We start from the raw sequence: 23,970 nt of genomic DNA, 5'->3' as shown, positions 1-23,970 counted from the left end.
TTACCTTCCAGATCTTCTAGCTCTTTAGGTTTGGCCCAACGAGATTCCTTTGTCTGGGAATTGTAGAAATATGGTTTTCCAGAGTCAGATTTGAACTCCTTCCACGGACATTTGGATAATAATTGCTAATTAAAATAATGAAAAATACATTATGTCAATGATTAGAATATATATATATATTTTTAGAAAATGGTACTGTAAGTATGAAATTATTAGGCCTAAAAGATACAGAAAGACATACAAGGATCCCATGCATCACCACATACTTTTACAATACGGGAAACCATTTCACACAATCAGAGAACCAGAAAGTATTAAGCCCCTTTCTCACTGAGGAGTATTTCAGGCGTTTTAGCACCAAAAATAGCGCATAAATAAGGCCTGAAATAATCCTGCCCCAGCATTCTCAATGTGAAAGTCCGAGAGCTTTCACACTGAGGCGATACGCTGGCGGGAGGAAAAAAAAAAAATCTCCTGCAAGCAGCATCTTTGGACTGGTATAAGAGCGTGGTGTTTACTGCTCCTTCCCAATGAAATCAATGGGAAACCGCGGTAATACCGCCGGCAATGTTCCGTGGGCAGTATTCTTCAAAGTGCTGTACAACTGATTAGGGCTGTAAAGCTGCCCCGATCACTTTCACCTGATAGTCAAGCGCTGGATGAAAAAAAAATAAAAAAAAACACACACACACACACACACACACACACACACACACACAGTTACGGGATCCTGGCTTCGCCACAATCCTGGAATAACCGACTGCTGTCCAGGATATTTTATGTACATACGCCAAGCAAGGAGCAGTTAAAAAAAAAAAGAAAAAGGCTTTTTACTAGGAAAGCTTTATGTTGCCTGCCTTCTGCCTTTACGAATGCTGCACACCTTTTGTAACGAGCAGTGAAAAAACACTTTTTTATCCACTTGACCTCCAGAAGATTTACCCCCCTTTATGACCAAGCCCTTTTTTGCTATACGGCACGGCTTTGCTTTAACGAACAATTGCGCCGTTATGCAAAGCTGTACATAGATTTAATTTATGTTATTTTCCTCACAAAAATAGAGCTCTCTTTTGTTGGAATTTGATAACCACTGTTTGTTTGCGCTATAAAAACATTTTATACTTTCTGATTTAAAAACATATCCGATCAAAATGTAAAAAAATTCTGCATAAATTTAGGCCGATATGTATTGCGCTTCATATTTTTGTTAAATAATTTTTTTTATTAAGTGTATATTGATTGGTTTGCGCAACAGTTATAATAGCGTCTACAAACTATGGTATATACCACTGGAATGTGTTTATTTTTTATTCTAGTAATGGCGGCGATCAGCGATATTGTGGCAGACAAGCTGACACTTTGTGAGAATCAGTGATTGATTGATTGATTTTTGAGCTTAATTAGGCGCCAAATGCCCACTGTGAAGTGACAAACAATACAGTGATCAGTGCTAAAAAAAATACACAGAAATTGTACCAATTATACTGGCCTCTAAAGGGGTTAAACATCTAGGGTAATCAAAGAGTTAAATGTGTGCCTAACCAGTGTTTACTATGTGGTGCTTTTACTAGGGGTTGGAATGATTTTGTAGGGAAACAAAATACAGCACATCCGCCGACCGGATAGAACTCGGCATGGTTTACAAAAGCAGAGCTCTGTTCCATCTTTCTCCCCACCGATCAGTGGGTGCTGGCGGTCATCCCATTGGCTGTCACCCGCTTTTCAGCTTGTGCCGTGACCAATCACAGCATAAGTGGCGCACCCCCTACCCGTGAAGTGCTGAATCACATAATAGGTACCTGATCCGGAACAGGAGAGCCACTTAGAATAAGAACGAGAAACCAACCAAGAACCATCCTAATCCTATAGGGAACAATCCTAAAATCCAGCAGGCTGGCATAAGGGCAGGTACATAAAAATAGATTATGGATATTATAGCTAAATAACCAAAAACTTATTTCCACACAGGGGTCTGCTTTAGTCCAAAAGTCCACCACTATAACTATTATGCAAGAAGCTGTATACACAAGGGTTAGATGAAACAATAGGATGTAATGTAACCACTGTTTTAGCATAAGCTAAGAAAGGGTCATATTTAAAAAAATATAAATTAAGTGCTGCTGCTTACAGAATGGGAACTTCCTAGCTGAGCAAACACACAGTACTTCCACAGCAGGAAAATACGATTTTATGCTTCCACTTGACAGCTTGTTATTAAACCAGCAGCAATAAAATATGATTTACCTCGGCTGGGGTTTTCATTTCATCTGGTTTCTCCCACGTAGACTGCTTGGTTTCGATATTATAATAATATGTCCTACCATCTGGTGATTTATGTTCTGTCCACAAAGATTTCTACCAGAGGAAAAGGAAAAATGCCAACGTAAGGGTAGAAATATAAATCAATGGCACAGAGAATAAACAAATTAATTACTGGCTTACTGGCTTGGTGGGCTCTTCGCTAGCGGCAGGGTTTGCTGAAAGGGCTGGTGGCGCCGAAATTACAGGATGTGGAGCCTAAATATTAAATGAAATCACATTCAGAAAGGGCACAACTGAGAAATAGAAACAGATATAATAATTTTTTTTGTGCACACAAATTTCATTAAATGTTAATTACGTACCTGCGTGACTGGCGGCTGAACTAAGGGGGGGGGGGGGGGGGGATAGAAAAAAAATATATGTTATTAATTTCTTAGCATGTCAAGAGAGTTTATTGTGGAATGGAGAACATACCTACATATAGTCAGATGATTAAGTGACTCAGGGTATCATCCCAGTATAACATGAGATATTATTATATATATATATATATATATATATATATATATATATATATATATATATATATATATATATATATATATATATATATATATATATATATATATATATATATATAAATAAATGACCGATGGCTGTTCATACATTGTATTGTCCTGTCAGGCATTTCTCCCCTGACAGGACCGAGAGCTGTGTGTTAACACACAGCTGCCGGTTCTCGCTCTGTAACGAGCGATCGCGTTTGTCCCGTGCGCGGGAGTCAGGGGCGGACGCGCCCCTATTGGCTGCTCGGCGAGATGACGTATAGCTACGTGATCTCGCCCAGCAGAGCCGACCTGCCGCCGTATAACTGTGGCAGCTGGTCGGCAAGCAGTTAAATAGCATTTAAAAGAACATATATCAATCATCAGTACCATCAGCAATATGACATGTAAATGTAATACATCACAAATACAAGCAATCTGTATCCTTCAGAGAGGTCTACACATTGAGGATAGACAGCATCTTCTGGACCCACAAGGATTTGTGTATGGAGAAAGCTAATTCACAATAATAAAAACAAGTCTACAAAAGATCATAATAACAGAATATCACGTTGCATTGTACAAAGATACAGGTCTGAAATCACTTAATACAAATACATGGATACAACACTGAAATCTAAATATCTTCTACACATTCCTCATGCACAGTATTGATTGCCACCAAACGGAATATTTAGAAAAATATAATAAAAAAGAAAAAAAAGAAAGAAACGGAGTGCAGAGGAGAAGATATTAATCCTTTATGTCCGTTTTTCTTAAAGCAGAGTTCCACCCACGATTTTTTTCAAGTCCGCAGCTACAAAACACTGTAGCTGCTGACTTTTAATAAGGACACTTACCTGTCCTAGGTGCCCGCAAAGTTGCACCCCCCCCCCCGAGGCTGAACGCTCGATCCCGGCAGGTCCCCGCGCTGCCATCCTACTGCGCATGCCGCAATTTGTGAATGGCCCGTTTGTTCTCTGGGATACAAACAGTTCCCAGAAGGCAGCACGCTCCATTCACCAGAAGACACAGGATGACAGAGGAAGAAGATCCATCGTGCATAAGGAAGAGGCAGATTACGGACTTTCGCATAGCAACCGCTATTTCTGGCAAGTATACATTTTTTTTTTTAATCTTTTTTTGGGGGGTTTTGGGAAAAAAAAACTTTTTTCAGGGTGGAACTCCACTTTAATCTCTTTTGTAGATTTTTTTTTATGATTGTGAATAAGCTTTCTCAATAAGCAAATCCTTTTGGGTCCTGAAGAAGCAGTTTCTCCGCAAAACACGTAGACCTCTCTGAAAGGAACGGATTCTTTGTTTTTGTGAGGTGTTAAAATGTCATATTGCTAATGATACGGATGATAGCGATATGTTCTTTCAAATGAGTTAATAAAATCGTAGTTGTTTTTATATACAATATATAGCTTTCATTTGCGTAGAATAAGTGACAAGTGATGCCGCGTACACACATGTAGAAAAAACAAAGTTTTTCCAACTTCATCATTAAAACGACGTTGCCCACACACCATCGGTTTTTAAAAATGCTCTAGCCAAGCACGTGACGTACAACGGCACTATAAAGGGGAAGTTCCATGCGGATGACGCCACCCTTGGGCCGCTTTAGCTGATTTTGTGTTAGTAAAAGACGATTCGCACTTTCCTGTCTGTTACAGCGTGATAAATGCGCTTACTCCATTATGAACGGTAGTTTTACCAGAACGAGCGCCCCCGTCTCATAACTTGCTTCTGAGCATGCGTGGGTTTAAAAAATCGTTTTAGCCCACACACACACACACACGATCATTTTTTTACAACCAGAAAAACAACATTGTTTAAAACGTTAAAAAATGCAGCATGTTCTGAAAAACGTCCCCAAATTTTTTTCAAAGCCGAAAAATGATGTGAAGCCCACACATGATCATTTTAAATTAAATTTTTTAAAAACTGTTTTTTTCATGCCGAAAAATCATGTGTACGCGGCATAAGGCTATATTTCTAAGGCTGGGTTCACACTACGGTTTTCCCGTCCGTCAGCCGCATACGATTTCAGTATTGAAAACGTACGGGCACGGACGGGAAAACGTATAGATAGACAATGCATTGCAAATCGTATGCACTCAGATGCATCCGGGTGCGTACGATTTGCTGGCAAAACGTTTTTTAAACGTACGCAAAACCGTGTTCAACCACGGTTTTGCGGTCGTTTTTAAAACAGTATGGCAACCGCATACGTTTTCCTTTAACATTAATGTCAATGGAAAACGCACATATGTGCGGTTCCATACGTTCCCGTCCGTTTCAGCCGCATACGGTTTTCCATATAAATCGTATGCGGCTGACGGACGGGAAAACCGTAGTGTGAACCCAGCCTAAGCTGTGGAGTTTTAAGAAAAATCAAGACCTTGTGATTAGAAAGTAAAGTGCATTGATTATAGAAATAGCTTATGTAATCCAGATTTCTAGCAAGGAGAAAAAGGTGAAAGGCACTTGGCAGGCTGTTATGGAAGCCATTTATAAAAAGTCAGGAATGACAAAAACAGCCTACTTATTCATTACTACACATTTCATACAACTGTATATTTGTCTATGCTTTACTATTCAGCAAGCTGTATACATTAGCAAGGTCATGTATGTTTAGTTCAAAGAAAACCTGTGCCGAGAGAATATGGAGGAGCTCATTGGTGTGCTCCTAAAAATGCTAACTGCCTGGTTGTTATGCTGATCCAATAGTTTTAGGGCCAGTTCACACCACAAAAACAAATCTGGAATGCATCCAGAGTGCTTTTTTGTGAACAGTTCACACCACACTCCATTCTGGTGCGTTTTGCTATGTTGCAGTATAATACTGTGCTAAAAAAAAAAAATTTGATGCAGAAAAGATGCATATGGGTGTAACATTTTACAAAAGGTGAACTTATCTTTTAAATCATATACAAGTCAATGACCTGAAAAACTTAGGCAACATTTTTTTTGGTTAGAGCAAGGGAGGGTTATAACTAGGGTTGCCACCTCATCCCTTTAAACTCGAACACATATTAATTACACAGGTTCTGTGGCTGATTAAGGTGGTAATTAAACTCACTTTGTGTCTTTCCTGCATTAAAGGGGAGTTCCACCCACAATTTCACTTTTTAAATATAAATACCCCTGTAATACACAAGCTTAATGTAGTCTAGTAAAGTTAGTCTGTAAACTAAGGTCCGTTTTGTTAGGTTGTTACAGCATTTAGATAGTTTATAATCTAGAAATAGACCGTGGCCATCTTAAGTGTGGACATCATGAAGCCAGACTGTATGACTTCCTGGATTTCAGCTTTGCATATCTCGCACATGCTCAGTGCACAAGCAATGTAATAGGCTTCAGTCAGGTTTGCAAGGACTACTGGGAAACATGATGCCTATCCCAGAAACCCTTGCAAATAGCCTAGGCAAATAAGGAGGAGGAAGTAATGAAGGACTACAAAATAAAGGTATTTACAAGCAACAAAATAAATAAAAATTGTCCATTCTGAACACTATGAGATTAGAGCATGCAGCACAGACAAACATAAAAAAATGGGTGGAACTCCACTTTAAATTAGCCTCAGAACCGGTGTAATTCATGTGTTCAGGTTTAAAGGGATGAGGTGGCAACCCTAGTTATAACCCCTTTCTTTTTTCACCATCTCTGTCCCAGATGTATGTCCCAGTCCCACAGCCAGACAGTTAACCCCTGCAAATTAAGGAAATTCCTTAGGGACCCCCAGGTCACCAGAATTAGTGTCCCCATTGGAAAATTTTCAACTTCTTTTTTTTTTTTTTTTACTTTCACTGATAATTGTAAACAGGACAAACAGAGAATGAATCTCCCTAATGGGCATAGACAGCAACAAAAACCGACAGGTGTTCTAATCACTTCCCACTCTATCGCCCCCAAAAAAAATAATCATGGAGACTGCCAGAGACCATCTGGCTCGCGGCATTCTCTATGGTGAACTTCCACCACCAGCAGATTCCCTCTCCAGCTCGCCAATTGCACGGGCCATGTCCCTTTCTGCCGCCCTGTAAAAACAATTAATCGGCTGAACAGCCGCTATGATTGTTTTTACAGCGCCGGAATCGCCTGCTGTACGAGAAGATATCTGAATGATGCCTGTAACTGCAGGCATCATTCAGATTTTCCCACTCAAAAGACTGCAATGTCATTGGGCGGTTAATGAATTAAAAATAAACATTTTAAAAAATAAATAAAAACCCACCATTAAAGTTAACCCACTTTTTTGGTATAATGTGAAAGATGATGTTACATCGAGTACCTAAATAGATACCAAACATGTCACGCTTTAAAATTGCGCAAGCTCACATAATGGTGCCAAAATACGGTACTTAAAAATCCCCATAGGCGACGCTTTCGTTTTTTTTTTTTTTTTACAGGTTACCTGTTCAGAGTTAGAGGTCTATTGCTAGAATTATTGATCTGCCCCAATGATCGCAGCAATACCTCGTGTGTGTTTTGAACACCGTTTACAGCATTTAGAAGTGACAACAGATGTCTCTCCGGTCATCCAAGGGCATAGAGCTGAGTGGGGGCTATCTTGACCCCACTCAGCTTCCTGCCCAGCCATTGACCGCGCCCGATCGGTTATCGAATGCCCCAGTAAGCTCTGGAACCATCGAAAAGTGGTGGGAGTGGGGACCCTCTCCCGCGGCCTATAAAAGCCTGTGGCAAATCCGCAGCAGGGACCACTTTATCTGAAGGCTGTCCATCTGCTGTAAAGATACCAGGGGTAGTGATAGCTAGCCAAGTATTTAACATCAAAAGTATGACATATTTATAGATAGACGGTCAGCAAGTGGTTAGGATGCATATGCACATATTTAATAAAGACACCAATGTGATTTTCCTTGCATCAAACAGGAGTGAGATAAACATTGGTACATACAACTTCTGCAGTTCTGTGCTTGCAAACATGAAATCTAATGGTATGAAATACAAAAATACTGTACAAGTAAGGTCACATACCAAGTGTAGGATCCAAGCTGTTCACACCTGGCTGTTAAAACAAATTAAGAAATTTAATATGTAATTAATGGTAAATCAAAGCCATTATTTGTGCAAAGATGACAAATATTCCATAAATGCCACAGCTTTATAAACAAATACACATAAAAAATGTCATATACAATGATCTGCAAAAGCCATTGCATTCAGAGGAACACACACACGTTATCCAGTACCTTCTAGATAGAGGTACTGGATACCTCCAGATATATATATACACACATCTCTCAATACGCAAACTGTTTGCCTTTCATTTCAATTTTAAACTGAATGGGTCGTTTTACAATTAAGGGTTCACCATCACTTTAAATGGAAAGCCGCATTTGACACTACCAGTTGACATGAACCTCCACTTTAACCACTTGCCGACCTCCTTATGTACATATACGTCAGCAGAATGGCACGGACAGGCACATGTACGTACCTGTACGTGCTCTGCTTGACGTGGGTCGGGGGTCCGATCGGGACCCCCCCCCCCCCCGGTACACCGGTACATGCGGCGGTCGGGTTCCCTCGGGGAGCGATCCGGGACGACAGCGCAGCTATTCGTTTATAGCCGCCTCGTCGCGATCGCTCCCCGGAGCTGAAGAACGGGGAGAGCCGTATGTAAACACGGCTTCCCCGTGCTTCACTGTGGCGGCGCATCGATCGAGTGATCCCTTTTATTAGGGAGACTCGATCGATAATGTCAGTCCTACAGCCACACCCCTCTACAGTTGTAAACACACACTAGGTGAACCCTAAATGTTACAGCGCCCCCTGTGTTTAACTCCCAAACTGCAACTGTCATTTTAACAATAAACAATGCAATTTAAATGCATTTTTTGCTGAGAAAATGACAATGGTCCCAAAAATGTGTCAAAATTGTCCGCCATAATGTCGCAGTCACGAAAAAAAAAAATCGCTGATCTCCGCCATTAGTAGTAAAAAAAAAAAAATAATGCAATAAAACTATCCCCTATTTTGTAAACACTATAAATTTTGCGCAAACCAACCGATAAACGATTATTGCGATTTTTTTTACCAAAAATAGGTAGAAGAATACGTATCGGCCTAAACTGAGGAAAAAATAATAATAATTCATATATGTTTTTGGGGGATATTTATTATAGCAAAAAGTAAAAAATATTGTTTTTTTTTCAAAATTGTCGCTCTATTTTTGTTTATAGCGCAAAAACTAAAAACTGCAGATGTGATCAAATACCACCAAAATAAAGCTCTATTTGTGAAGAAAAAAGGACGCCAATTTTGTTTGGGAGCCACGTCGCACGACCGCGCAATTGTCTGTTAAAGCGACGCAGTCCCGAACTGTAAAAACACCTTGGGTCTTTAGGCAGCATATTGGTCTGGTCCTTAAGTGGTTAAATGCACATGGAGAACTTAATGGAACAGCGATAAAAGTATAAAGGTTGGGTTGTAAACCTCTAATATATTCTCCCTATTAGAAAATATGTTGGAATAGGTGTGCCAATTAGTAAATGTGATACATACTTGATAATATAAATATACAAATATATACAAAACACCTATGATTACTGGAGTAAAAAAGTCCTGTAAGTCCTGGGCTGAGTAATAGTGATAAGTAGCTCAGGCTACCGTGCCAAACAGATTCAAAACTGTGATGTTAAAACCAAGTCTTATTAGTGTAAATTGACACTCAAGAGAAAAGTCTGTTGCCAAACGAATCCTCAGGTGATAGAAAGATATTGCATGGTGTTAAATCGAATAAAGTGCTGCGTGCTGTATGTTCAAATGTATATTCTCCCTATTGTCAGTCGCTTAGGAATAAAAAAAAAAAAAAAAAGTATTTGTATGCATGTATCACTGGTGCTCTGGACATCTAGTCTAATGGATACAACTGGTACTTTGAGGGCAACCATAATGCTGATGTGGCTCGTGATGAAATCAAATTTGACACCCCTGGTCTACAGCATAAAATTGTAACATTAATATGCAGTAAATTAAAAAGCCACAAAACTTGTATACATACCACCTGCATGCTGCCAGGCATCGTACCCGGTGCCACATGTGTTGGCATCATCATTCCAGGAATGAGGGGAGGAATCATTGGAGCCATCTAAACACCACAAACATGTTATAAGATGGTGGAAGACGGAATACAATTTTACCAACAAAGAAAATAAACAACATTTTCACAGGGTTAAGTAAATTCCCAGAGCCAGGTAATCCAATGAATCAAAAGGCATCACAAAAAGAGGTGATATAATATGTTTGGGACCCTTGCTCTCTGTGTGGAAGCAGTGACCTCTATTCACAGGTCTGACACACCTCCCCACTGCGCCATGAGCGGTGTTCATTGCAAAGCTCTATTTCCAACTCAGACGGAGGACTTGTCAGACCTGTTGGGGTTGATTTCCTAAAATGGGAGAGCACACAATCTGGCACAACTCTGCATGTTAGCTAATCAGCTTCTAACTTTAGCTTGTTCAGTTAATCTTTTTTTTAATTTTTTATAAATAAACAAAACACTGAAAGCCGATTATTTCTATGCAGAGCTGCACCAGAGTTTGCACTCTCCAGTTTTAGTAAACCAACCCCTTAGTTCACACCAGAAACTGCACATTATGACTGCATGTTTACATGTATTTGAAACAAGTTTGAAGCACACTTGATGTGCGCTTTGAATGCGTTTTGACAGTAGCAGGAGCCAATGCCATCAATCTGACCAATGAGAAGTGAGACAGCGGTGGGAGCCGCTGCTCTCATGCACTTCGCTGGATCAGATCAGGCTCAGGTAAGAATAAAGGGGGGTTGGGGGATACTGCAGCAGAGAAGGTTTTTTACCTCAATACATGAAAAGGTAAAAAAAAAAAACCTGAGGCTTTTGAACCACTTTAAGGTTAGCCAATAGAAAAAAAAGAACCAGCTGCAGAACATATAGCACAGGTACAGGTGGGGAGAAGGATCACACAGTTGTTTGCCTGGAATTACACTTAAATGACAAAGTACACAGTTGAACTATACTGTATATGTATGCAGTTTGCCCGTCACCTCCTGGTTTACGTAGGCTACTTTCACACTAAGGCGTTTAACAGGTGCTTTAGCGCTAGAAATAGCCTCTGCAAAGCGCATGAAAACCACCTCCCATTCATTGTCTTCTCACACTGGGGCGGTGCGCTTTTGGGACATTACAAAAGGTCCTGCAAGCAGCATCTTTGGGGCGGTTTGGGAGTGCTGTATTTAGCGCTCCCAAAACGCCCTGCCCATTCCAATGAATGGGCAGCTATTCCAAAATGCTTGAAAAGCGATTTGAATACGTCGCAAAACAGCACTTTCTGTCCTTTTTTTTAGCTAAAAACCACCCCGCTGGCGGCCAAAAAGCGTTGCAAAAGCGATGAAAAAAACTATCAGAACTTTAGCGCTAGCGGCCGGCGCTGTCAGCGTGCAAGTAGTCTTAAAGGGGTGCTAATGCTGATTCAATGTACAATAATGAGGCTGGAGACAAAAGGAGCGACAGGCAAGCTGAACTAAGATAGTTTTCCATTTAAGATACATTAATAATTTAGTTTATTCAGCATGAAATGGAGCTTAGTTATGTAGCATGAGGCTGTATATTCTGCAATATTTCCATTTTTGGTAAACTCATTGCAAAGATCACTTACTTGTACAAGTCTGCCCAGCACGCTCATTTACTAAAAGGTCCTGCAATTAGTATTACAACCTAGAGTAACCAAGTATAAGCTGTACCAGAAGACAAAGCACTGATATGGAATATGGCCTTTAAATACCGTCCACTAACAAAGTTCAATAAAATCTCATTACATTACCTGTCCCATTTGATGAGCACCCATCGGTCCCATCAAAGGTGGGATCATGCCTGGTGGCCCCAGATTTGGTCTTGGGGGTAAGCCACCCATTCCCATGCTTGCAAAATGGGCAACGGGGTTCATCTGGTAAAGATAAAAAATAAATAAAAAATTAACGTTTACAAAACAAATGCAATGTTCCCATTTTGGAAACCTGTTATCAGTAGGAATGAGCTCCGGCGTGTTCGCACAATCCACATAAAGAGCCCGCAATGAATTAGGCACGGCACTGCGCTAATCACAGGCAGGGAGACATTCCCCGATGCATGGCTGCAGAGATCGGGAAATGTCTCACTGCCTGCAATTAAATTAGCGCAGCACAGTGCCAACTTCCTGGCGGGCTCTGCACATGGTGTGTGCGAACACACCGGAGCTCATCCCTAGTCATCAGCATACATAGAGCCTATCATTCATTGCTCCCCCTGAAAAAGCTAGTTGTCCGTCATTCTGACCTTTTTGCTTAAATACTTGTGTCATTGACCAATTCCGACTTTACCTAGACTTCTATGGTTTGCATAATTTTGAGTTGGTGACTCAAAGAAAAATACAATCAGACAGATTTTATGAAAGTAGTACTTTACCAGGAGAACCCATCCAAACCAGTGAGAGTCTGCTTACAGGTTAACCTCGTCTGAAAAAGCAATAAAGACCGGGCTTCAGCTGCCCAGTCTCTATTGTAATAAACCACTGCCTTTACACTAATGCTTTTAATGCTAAAAAATATAAATGCAATATATAGGGCCGAAACAACTAATCGATTATAAAATTAATTGATTACAATTTTCATAATCGATTAATCGGCCAGTAACATAATGGGGTTAAAAAAAACTAAAATACCACCTATCTATTGATTAGCACGCCTATGCTCCTTATTAGGAGGCTTTAAAATCATAGCTAGGACTGCAGTACACGGAGTGCCTTGACGTTGGCCTGCAGCTTAAACAGGTATTTGCAAATGCATGCAACTAAACCTCTGTTTTTAATTACAAACGCATCTCATTCAAATATAAAAAAACTAAAATTACCCCTTTGTAGTACAAAAAAGCAAAATCGCTACTGTAAATATAACTTTCACTGTCCCACAGTAAAAAAAATGAACCCCTTACAGTAGCGATTATTTGCTCTTTTTGTACTTATTTGTTTTTTTAACCCCATTATGTTACTAAACATTTCAGACCGGGTTCACGCCTCTGTTTTTTGGTGCTTTTTGCAAAAACACAGTTCATTTACATGTTTTCCTATGGGATACGTTCACATCCATGATTTTTTTGTCAGCTGCTGTGTATTTGGAAAGGGCAAGGAGTTAACACAAAACGGTGCTATTTTTTTGTTTCAATATACCTCAATGGAGAAGCTGCAGAAAAGCATGGAATGTGTTTTTGCAACAATTTGTGTTTTGTAATCTGCAAAACAACAAATTGGTCCAAAAAAATGTAAAAATGCTATTTTTTTTTTTAAGGCTATTATCCGATTAATCAAAACAAAAATCGATTATGAAAATAATCGTTAGTTGCAGCCCTATATATTTTACACACACACACACAATATTTAATATATATATATATATATATATATATATATATATATATATATATATATATATATATATATATATATATATATATATATATATATATATATATATATATATATATATATATATTTTTACACACACACACACACACACACACAAATACAAAGAAAATACCGAACAAAAATAAATAAAATAAAAAAATCTGTAGAGATCTTGTATTTTTTGGGGTTAATAAAAAGGCCTTCTTATCACCCATGAAAACAAAAAATTGAGATTACTTACAAATTGCCCTCTCATCATGCGAGATCCATTTGGAAAAAGTCCCGGCTGACTTGGTCCATTTGTACCATCGCCAGATGCCTGAAAGAATTGCACACAGATTGTTTATGTAGGTGAGCTTTACAAGGATGAGGTGTGTTTCATTGTCAAATCATACTTCTATCATGGTTTCTTGTATAAACACTTTCAGGAGTGCTTTACTAGTCTAAGCTGTATGACCCGGACGTAGGAAAGTGAATGAGCACTTTTGCAGAGCATACTACTACAATACAGATCACACAGGTGTAAGAGGAGGAAAAAAAATATATAAAAGCTCCCCCCCCCCAGCGTTTTTTTCCCCATGTACTGTAAAAACACTAATGCTCCTAAACTTTCGTGTAAGCTTCTAAAATGCTACTACAAGCCGTCACAGAACCCACCATAGGGGCCGGTTCACACTGCTGCGATGCGGGAACCCTGCGAATCCACTGCAGGTTCCCACATCGCATGTTTTCCGGCAGAAGTTCACACTGCCCTATGCGAAGTGCTGGGAGTGTCAGTTAAAATGACACCCCCATACATATCGCAGTGTGATCTGGAAACTCGGACAGGAATCGGATCGCATGGGTGACCGATGCAAACCGATTCTGCTGCGGACAAAAAAAAAAAAAAGAGACGTTTTAAAGCAGACCTTCAGTCATTATTTAATCTTTCCATCTATTAAATCTTCTGCCCTTATTTTAACTTTTTTTTTCTCTGCCAGTAAATACCTTATACAGCCCACTTGCTTTTTGTCTGGTCATTAGGCATATGACATCATGCACAGCGCTCGCTCTCACTCATGAGAGAGAGTTTGGCAGGAGGGGGGGGGGGGGGGGGGGGTGAGTCATAAGAGGGCCAATGAAAACTGCCCCTCTGTGTGTCTGTAAATCCAGGAAGTGTACAGGCAGCAGCATCAGCTGCCCACAGTTAAAATGGCTGCAGCCAGACTTGGAGGAGGGAGATTTCTGCAGCATATTTGGCAAGTATAGAATCACAGTATATATAAAATATTATGCAAAGTGATTGGGAGGGAAGCTTCAGAATGGCAAAGATATTCTTATTACAAATTATGTGAGCAGACTGCAGTTCCTCTTTTACTGGTCCAACGCAAGTTAGACCGACTTTGAAAAAAGGTTCCTGCACTACCTTGGTCCTATTTCAGCCCATTTAATATCATTGAAGTCAGACCCTTGTCCCAAACATACGACTTGTGACATCCGAATTTGTGATTACAGCAGTAAAAGGAATTTCTCACGCTGGGATTGTTTTGATTGGTCAAAAGGACAAGTCAGACTATCTCAAAGTCGGAGCAAAATCTTATCTTGTTCATTCAAGTCAGATGGGAGTGGGACCGATGTTGCAGTGCAAAGTAGGATGACAGTCATACAACAGTCGTGTGTACCAGTGTGAACCATGAAAGCACACCAGAATGTTTACAGTTTCATATTTCTTTGTGCATTTATTTACAGAACAATCTCCTCTGGTGAAGTGTTAGCCCCCATTCACACCTAGGCGTTTTGTCGCCTGTAGTGTGACGCCGCAGCAGCCCCGAGACGCTGGAGGGATGAAAACACATTGCCCTCTATGGAGATGAGATGGTTCACATCTCCACGCCGTACGCCTGCAAAAAAGTCCCGGACCTTTTTTTCAGGCGGCGTTCGGCATAGGAGATGTGAACCATCTCCATAGAGGGGGTGAGGCTGCATTCACAATCGCGGCGTTTTGTCGCCGCAAATCGCGGTACAAAATGCCGCAATTCACGGGACAAAACGCCGCGATTTTGTACGCCTAGGTGTGAATGCAGCCTTAGTGGGGAAAGTAAGTTAGACCCTTCATTTCTTTGTAAGTGGGCAATCATAGGTGTAATTTAAAGTGGTTGTAAAGATAATATATATTTTTTAAACATGTCATACTTGCCTCCACTGTGCAGTTCGTTTTGCACAGAGTGGCCCCGATCCTGCTGTTCTGGGGTCCCACGGCAGATCCTCCCCGCAATAGATAACCCTCCGGGAAGATCTCTCCTAAGGGTGGGCATGCTCCTGTGTCATACAGTCGGTGTCCATAGCGGCCAAGTGTATGACTCGGCCCCGCCCCCAGCAGATGCATCATTGAATTTGATTGACAGCAGCAGGAGCCAATGGCATTAATCTATCCAATCAATGCCAAGACTCCATGGAAAAGAGGATGCCTTAGACGCGCAGAGCAGGTGAACTGGCTAAGAAAGGTAAAACAGGGGAGGAGGGTTGGCATGACAGCCAGGTGAAAAAACACAAACCTTTACAACCCCTTTAAATGATAGAAACAGAATATCAACCAAAAATCCAGAACACACATAAAACAAATGTTATAAGTTGAGTTTCAGTTCAGTGAGTAAATTAAGAATTTGATTTCAAACCAACACCAATTCTGGCTACAGTAGGCTCTCGTGTGGTACACAGATTAGTTCTCTCAATTTAAGTAGGTGCTCCTAATGACAACTCGTTATGTGTATAAAAGACACCTGTCCACAGAATCTCTCTTCCACTCAAATCTCACCATCATGGGAAAGACCAAAGAGCCATCAAAGAACATCAGGGACAAGATTGTAGACCTGCACAAGGCTGGAATGGGCTACAAGACCATCAGCAAGAAGCTTGGTGAGAGGCAATTATTCACAAATAGAAAAAAAAATACAAAATAACCAACCGCCCTCAGTCTGGAGCTCCATGCAAGATTTTGTCTCATGGGGCAAGGATGATCATGAAAAAAAATTAGGGATCAGCCCAGAACTACAAAGGAGGAGCTTGTGAATGATCTCAAGGCAGTTGGCACCACAGTCACCAAACAAATCATTGGTAACAATATGCCGCCATGGGGACAGACTTGTTGTTGTTGCCATGGGGGGGGGGGGGGCAATGGATGGGTCCATGCATTATAAAATCGCGTAAGAGAACCTTCTTCCCTGAAGATGGGTCATGGATTAGAGTTCCAGCATGAAAATGACCCAAAACATACCGCCAAGGCAACAAAGGAGTGGCTCAAAAAGAAGCACATTAAGGTCATGGAGTGGCCTAGCCAGTCACCAGACCTTAATCCTATAGAAAATGTATGGAGGGAGCTGAAACTTCTAGTTGCCAATAAACCTTAAGGATTTAGAGAAGATCTGTAAAGGAGTGGACTAAAATCCCTCCTGAGATATGTGCAAACCTGGAACCAACTACAAGGTACAGTGTGCTTGCCAACAAGGGTTTCTCCACCAAGTAGTGTTTGGTTTGGGGATCAAATACTTTTTTTACTCAAATAACTGCAACTCAATTCATAACATTTATATCATGTGTTTTTGTCTGGATTTTTGGTTAATATTCTGTCTCTATCATTTAAAATACACCTATGATAAAATTATAGGCCCTTCATTTCTTTGTAAGTGGGCAAACTTACAAAATCTGCAGGGGAACAAATGATTATTGTCCCCACCGTGTCTATGTGGGTTGAACTGGATGGAGTTTTGTTTCAACCAGATTAACTATGTCCGTTTACACCTGTCGCTCCATAGAAAAGAGACTGGAGGGTTCAATTGGGTGCGCCTGAAAAACTGACACAGGCTTAAAGCGGAGGTTCACCCTAATAACATGTATATATGAACTTCCTTACATTCGTAACAAATATAGTCCGAAATTTTATTTTTATGCTTTACATACCTTGTAATCCATCTTTTCAATCTACTTCTCCCCGCGGGAATAGGCGTTTCTATACCTAGGGGGATTGTCATCTGGGAGGTCGCCCAGATCACTGACGTTTGTTTTGGATTACAAGGTACGTAAAGCATAAAAAAATAAAAAATTGCGGACTATACTTGTTACGAATGTAAGGAAGTTAGTCAGATATACATGGTATTAGGGTGAACCTCCTCTTTAAGTGATATAAAGGAAGTGCTTGCAATTTGTTTTATTTTCACTAAAATGAAGACATTGGGGGTTATTTAGGAAAGGCAAATCCACTTTGCACTACAAGTGTAAACTTAAAAATAGCGGCGTTATACCGTCAGGATTGCCGCTAGCAGTGCGGTATTAACCCCCGCTAGCGGCGATAAAGGGTTAATACCGCAATGCGCCTCTATAGAGGCGCATTGCAGGCGGCATTGCCGCGGTTTCCCATTGTTTTCAACGGGAAGGAGCGGTATACATGCCGCTCCTCTCACCGCTCCAAAGATGCCGCTGACAGGAGATTTTTTTTCTCTCCTGCCAGTGCATCGCTTCAGTGTGAAAGCCCTCGGTGGAGGAGTTTTTTAGGCGGTATAGCAGCGCTATTTTTAGCGCTGTAGCGCCTGAAAAACTCCTTAGTGTGAAAGGGGTCTTAACCCCTTTATCGCCCCTGATGGTAACCCCTTCCCTGCCAGTGTCATTATTACAACAGTGCATATTCTTAGCATTGATTACTGGAGTAATTTCACAGGTTGAAAAATGTAAAAAAATGTCTGTTAGGTGTCCGATCCGTTCACCGCAATGTGGCATCAATCACTGATCGCTGCCATTACTAGGAAAAAAAAATCTATCCCCTATTTTCTAGAAGTGATAATTTCTGCCCAAAACCAATCGATATACGCCAATTGGGATTATTTTTTACCAAAAATATGAAGCAAAATATATATTGGCCCAAACTGATGAATAAATTAGTTTGACATTATTTTGGGAAAAATGTTTTATAGCAGAAAGTAAATATTTTTCTCTTTCTGGTTAGCCCTGGAAGTGGATTATTGGCATACAGCCAATTGGAGGAAAGGCGCACGCACACCCCCTCCCCTCTCATAGGCGAAAGGAATGTGCATAGCTCTTCTCTTTTGGCAAGCTGACTGCTAATCCATAGCACCCTCTTCCCCGACACACACTTCTTCTATCTCTCATCTCAGAGAACAACATGTGAGAAGTTATCATGCCAATAACAGAACAAGAGACAGCTACAGGACATAGTGCTTTAGAAAGAGATCCACTGCAGAGACCACTTTTACCCTAAAGAGGACTGCCCGCCACTGCAGAAAATACCAAGTTTATGGCAGCCATAACCCTGGTATTCTACATCAAAGTACCGACGTACAGCTACAGCGGTTTGCGGTTAAACAAAAATAAATCAGAACCTTTACAAATGCTTTTGTGCGTCATAAAATGCCTGAGCTACAAAGCATACAGTTCTGCTCGCTAGATTTTAGATTTGACAGCATGCCGGGTGCAGCTATATATTTTATACTCCACAACCTGTAACAAGGCATACAAGTTGCTGTGTGGGGCACCGAGATCAGCTGCCAATAATGTACAATCTATAACACACAATCCCCGGCATTCCCTTAGTACACTTTATATTCCATGGTTTGTAATGAGCCATACAGCCATGGCCAAAAAAGTTTTAAGAATGAGACGTACATTTTTTTTATGGCAATTTGCATTTACGTCAGAAAGTTCTGAAGAGCAAAACAGATGAATTGCAAAGTCCCTATTTGCTATGAAAAGTGAATGTAAACCCGATTCATAAAATTTGACATATCTGTAGCGTTTACTTATCTCTTTCCAAAGCATCAAGTTCCGCATCTTTCCGCTGTTTCATTTCTCTGTTATCAGCATGATAACTTCTGACAAGTTCTCCGAGATGGGAAATAAAGTCAGCCTGAGATTTGTGCCAGGGTGGGTGCTATAAATAGATTAGCAGAAAGCTTGTCTTGTCACAGCACAGCTCTGAAAGTATCTTCGTTCTTCTGCCTAAGTGGTATGGGAGTGTGTGAATTTCCTCCAATCAGTGTAAGCCTCCCAGTGTAAGCCCAGGACACCACTCCTACTGCAGAATGAGGAAGTAAAAATTCCAACATTATGTAAGAATTCTAAAAAATATACATGTAAAACTTATGTAGGAAGATTTGTTTCATCTCTGTATCATCTGAGGCGGTTTACTTCACTGGGTATAGGTGAGGGTTTACAGCCACTAAGCTCATAAAAAATAAAAAAAAGAGTATAATAATTTTTCACCGCATTTTAGTCTTGTCAAAAGAGGACCAGCTGACATGTCAGTGATTCTCTCATTAACACAGATGTCAGTGTTGAGGACAAGGCTTGAAATCACTGTTTCTCTGTCAAACATGTTTACCTACAAGGAAATGTGTGAAGTCTTCATTGCTTTGCACAAAAAGGGGGACCACAGGCAAGGATATTGCTGCTAAGTTTGCACCTAAATCAACCTTTTTTTCAGATCATTAAGAACTTCAAGGAGAGAGGTTTCTACTGTTGAGAAGGCGGCATCGGGGTGCCCAAGAAAGTCCAGCAAGCACCAGGACCGTCTCTCCTACATCTTATTCAGCGGTGGGATCGGGGGCACCACCAGTGCAGAGCTTGCTCAGGATTGGCAGGTGTGAGTACATCTGCATGCACAGTGAGAAGACTGAGGATGGTCTGATGCCAAGAAGGGACTTGAAGCCACTTCTCTACAGGAAAACCATCAGGGACATACTGATATTCTGCAAAAGGTACAGGGATTAGACTGCCGAGGACTGGGGTAAAGTCATTTTCTCCTATGAATCCCTTTTCCAATTGTTCGGGGCATCCGGAAAAGAAAAGGTGAGCGCTACCATCAGTCCTGTGTCATACCAACAGTAAAGCATCCTGAGACTATTCATGTGTGGGGTTGCTTCTCAGCCAATGAAGTGGGGGGTTCACTCACAATTTTGCCTAATTACACCGCCATGAAGAATGGTACAAAAACATCTTCCGAGAGCAACTTCTCCCAACCATCCAAGAACAGTTTGGTGAAGAACAATGTCTTTTCCAGCATGATCGAGCACCTTGCCTTAAAGGGTTTGTAAAGGTAAAAGTTTTTTTTACCTTAATGCATCCTATGCATTAAGGTAAAAAAACATCTGACAGCACCGCCCCCCCCCCCCCCCCCCCCCGAGCCCCCGTTTTACTTACCTCACCGTTCGAAAGTCCCGGGCGCGTGCTTGTCATCTTGCTCGGTTCCCAGCCTGGCCGTTGATTGGCTAGGCTGGGCGGATTGATAGCAGCGCAGCCATTGGCTGGCGCTGCTGTCAATCACAGCGGATGACGCGGCGCGCCGGGGGGCGGGGCCAAGTGATGCAGTCGGCGGCTATGGCCGCTGCTGTATCACAGGAGCGCGCTCGCAAAAGCTTTCCACCATGCGAGGGAGCTCGCATGAACGTGGAAAGCTTTTGCGAGGAGGAGCCGAGACAGCCGCCGAGGGACCCCAGAAGACACGGATCCGGGTCACTCAATCTGCACAGTGGAGGTAAGTATAACATGTATGTTATTTTTATTTTTTTTTAATTGTACCTTTAGTGTTCCTTTAGTGTTCCTTTAAGGCAAAAATTATAATTAAATGGCTTGGGGGAAAAAAACATTTTGGGTCAATGACCAGGAAACTCCCCAGACCTTAATCCCATTGAGAACTTGTGGTCCATCCTCAAGTGGCGGGTGAGCAGAACAACCACACCAATTCTGACCAACTCCAAGCATCGATTACGCAAGAATGGGCTGCCATCAGTCAGGATGAGGCCCAGAAGTTGATTGACAGCATGCCAGGGAGATTTGCAAATGTCTTGAAAAAGAAGAAGTCAACACTGCAAATATTGACTCTTTGCATAAACTTAAAAGCAGAGCTCCTGCCCCCCCCCCCCCCCCCCCCACCAGCAAAAACGTCAAAGTCAGCAGCTACAAATACTGTAGCTGCTGACTTCTAATATTAGGACACTTACCTGTCCGGAGATCCCACAACATCAGCACCCCAGACAATTCATCAATTGGCTCCCGGGTGCCGCCACTCCTTGTAAGGGAAACCAGCAGTGAAGCCTTGTGATTTCACAGCCGGTTCCCTTCTGCACATGCGAACTATGCCGCACTTTGTGAACGCCGCCAACGGCGGGGGAAGAAAGTCACCAGAAGTGTCACTTCTCTATAATATACAATGTATAGGACACAGTCCTCAGATCTCTCTATATTATACAATGTGTAGGACACAGTCCTCAGATCTCTCTAATATACAATGTATAGGACACAGTCCTCAGATCTCTCTATAATATACAGTGTATAGGACACAGTCCTCAGACCTCTCTATATAATACAAAATATAGGACACAGTCCTCAGATCATCTCTCTATAATATACAGTGTATAGGACACAGTCCTCAGATCATCTCTCTATAATATACAATGTATAGGACACAGTCCTCAGACCTCTCTATATAATACAATGTATAGGACACAGTCCTCAGATCATCTCTCTATAATATACAGTGTATAGGACACAGTCCTCAGATCATCTCTCTATAATATACAATGTATAGGACACAGTCCTCTCTATATATTATACAATGTATAGGACACAGTCCTCAGATCTCTCTATATATTATACAATGTATGGGACACAGTCCTCAGATCACCTCTCTATAATATACAATGTATAGGACACAGTCCTCTCTATATATTATACAATGTATAGGACACAGTCCTCAGATCTCTCTATATTATACAATGTATAGGACACAGTCCTCAGATCTCTCTAATATACAATGTATAGGACACAGTCCTCAGATCTCTCTATAATATACAGTGTATAGGACACAGTCCTCAGACCTCTCTATATAATACAAAATATAGGACACAGTCCTCAGATCATCTCTCTATAATATACAGTGTATAGGACACAGTCCTCAGATCATCTCTCTATAATATGCAATGTATAGGACACAGTCCTCTCTATATATTATACAATGTATAGGACACAGTCCTCAGATCTCTCCATTATACAATGTATGGGACACAGTCCTCAGATCATCTCTCTATAATATACAGTGTATAGGACACAGTCCTCAGATCATCTCTCTATAATATACAATGTATAGGACACAGTCCTCTCTATATATTATACAATGTATAGGACACAGTCCTCAGATCTCTCTATATATTATACAATGTATGGGACACAGTCCTCAGATCACCTCTCTATAATATACAATGTATAGGACACAGTCCTCAGATCATCTCTCTATATAATACAATGTATAGGACACAGTCCTCAGATCACCTCTCTATAATATACAATATATAGGACACAGTCCTCAGATCATCTCTCTATAATATACAATATATAGGACACAGTCCTCAGATCATCTCTCTATAATATACAGTGTATAGGACACAGTCCTCAGATCTCTCTATAATATACAATGTATAGGACACAGTCCTCAGATCTCTCTATAATATACAATGTATAGGACACAGTCCTCAGATCTCTCTATATATATTATACAATGTATAGGACACAGTCCTCAGATCTCTCTATATATTATACAATGTATGGGACACAGTCCTCAGATCACCTCTCTATAATATACAGTGTATAGGACACAGTCCTCAGATCATCTCTCTATAAAATACAATGTATGGGACACAGTCCTCAGATCTCGCTATAATATACAGTGTATAGGACACAGTCCTCAGATCATCTCTCTATAAAATACAATGTATAGGACACAGTCCTCAGATCTCGCTATAATATACAGTGTATAGGACACAGTCCTCAGATCATCTCTCTATAAAATACAATGTATAGGACACAGTCCTCAGATCACCTCTCTATAATATACAATGTATAGGACACAGTCCTCAGATCATCTCTCTATAATATAGAATGTATAGGACACAGTCCTCAGATCATCTCTCTATAATATAGTGTATAGGACACAGTCCTCAGATCTCTCTATAATATACAATGTATAGGACACAGTCCTCTGATCTCTCTATAATATACAATGTATAGGACACAGTCCTCTGATCTCTCTATAATATACAATGTATAGGACACAGTCCTCTGATCTCTCTATAATATACAATGTATAGGACACAGTCCTCTGATCTCTCTATAATATACAATGTATAGGACACAGTCCTCTGATCTCTCTATAATATACAATGTATAGGACACAGTCCTCTGATCTCTCTATAATATACAATGTATAGGACACAGTCCTCTGATCTCTCTATAATATACAGTGTATAGGACACAGTCCTCAGATCATCTCTCTATAATATACAGTGTATAGGACACAGTCCTCAGATCATCTCTCTATAATATACAGTGTATAGGACACAGTCCTCAGATCTCTCTATATTATACAATGTATAGGACACAGTCCTCAGATCTCTCCATTATACAATGTATGGGACACAGTCCTCAGATCATCTCTCTATAATATACAGTGTATAGGACACAGTCCTCAGATCATCTCTCTATAATATACAGTGTATAGGACACAGTCCTCAGATCATCTCTCTATATAATACAATGTATAGGACACAGTCCTCAGATCATCTCTCTATAATATACAATGTATAGGACACAGTTCTCAGATCTCTCTATAATATACAATGTATGGGACACAGTCCTCAGATCATCTCTCTATAATATACAATGTATAGGACACAGTCCTC

At 40.7% G+C, this 23,970-nt stretch overlaps 1 protein-coding gene across 3 annotated transcripts in view; it reads right to left on the bottom strand.

Annotated features, from left to right (window-relative positions):
* Positions 1 to 23,970, bottom strand: part of PRPF40A (pre-mRNA processing factor 40 homolog A) — a 68,179-nt gene that overhangs the window by 42,968 nt on the left and 1,241 nt on the right. For all 3 annotated transcript variants that reach the window (XM_040357949.1, XM_040357947.1, XM_040357948.1), the window contains exons 2-9: positions 13,494 to 13,571; positions 11,639 to 11,761; positions 9,841 to 9,927; positions 7,812 to 7,842; positions 2,625 to 2,644; positions 2,443 to 2,517; positions 2,245 to 2,355; positions 5 to 125 (exon numbers count right to left, since the gene is read on the bottom strand). In XM_040357949.1, the coding sequence (XP_040213883.1) occupies positions 5 to 125; positions 2,245 to 2,355; positions 2,443 to 2,517; positions 2,625 to 2,644; positions 7,812 to 7,842; positions 9,841 to 9,927; positions 11,639 to 11,761; positions 13,494 to 13,571 (646 nt within the window). The remainder of the gene's footprint in view (positions 1 to 4; positions 126 to 2,244; positions 2,356 to 2,442; positions 2,518 to 2,624; positions 2,645 to 7,811; positions 7,843 to 9,840; positions 9,928 to 11,638; positions 11,762 to 13,493; positions 13,572 to 23,970) is intronic.

Source organism: Rana temporaria, chromosome 6 (assembly GCF_905171775.1).
Source record: "Rana temporaria chromosome 6, aRanTem1.1, whole genome shotgun sequence".
NCBI classification, from domain to species: Eukaryota; Metazoa; Chordata; class Amphibia; order Anura; family Ranidae; genus Rana; species Rana temporaria.
The sequence above is the reverse complement of the archived record's forward strand: the minus strand, read 5'-3'. Positions and strand labels throughout refer to the sequence as shown.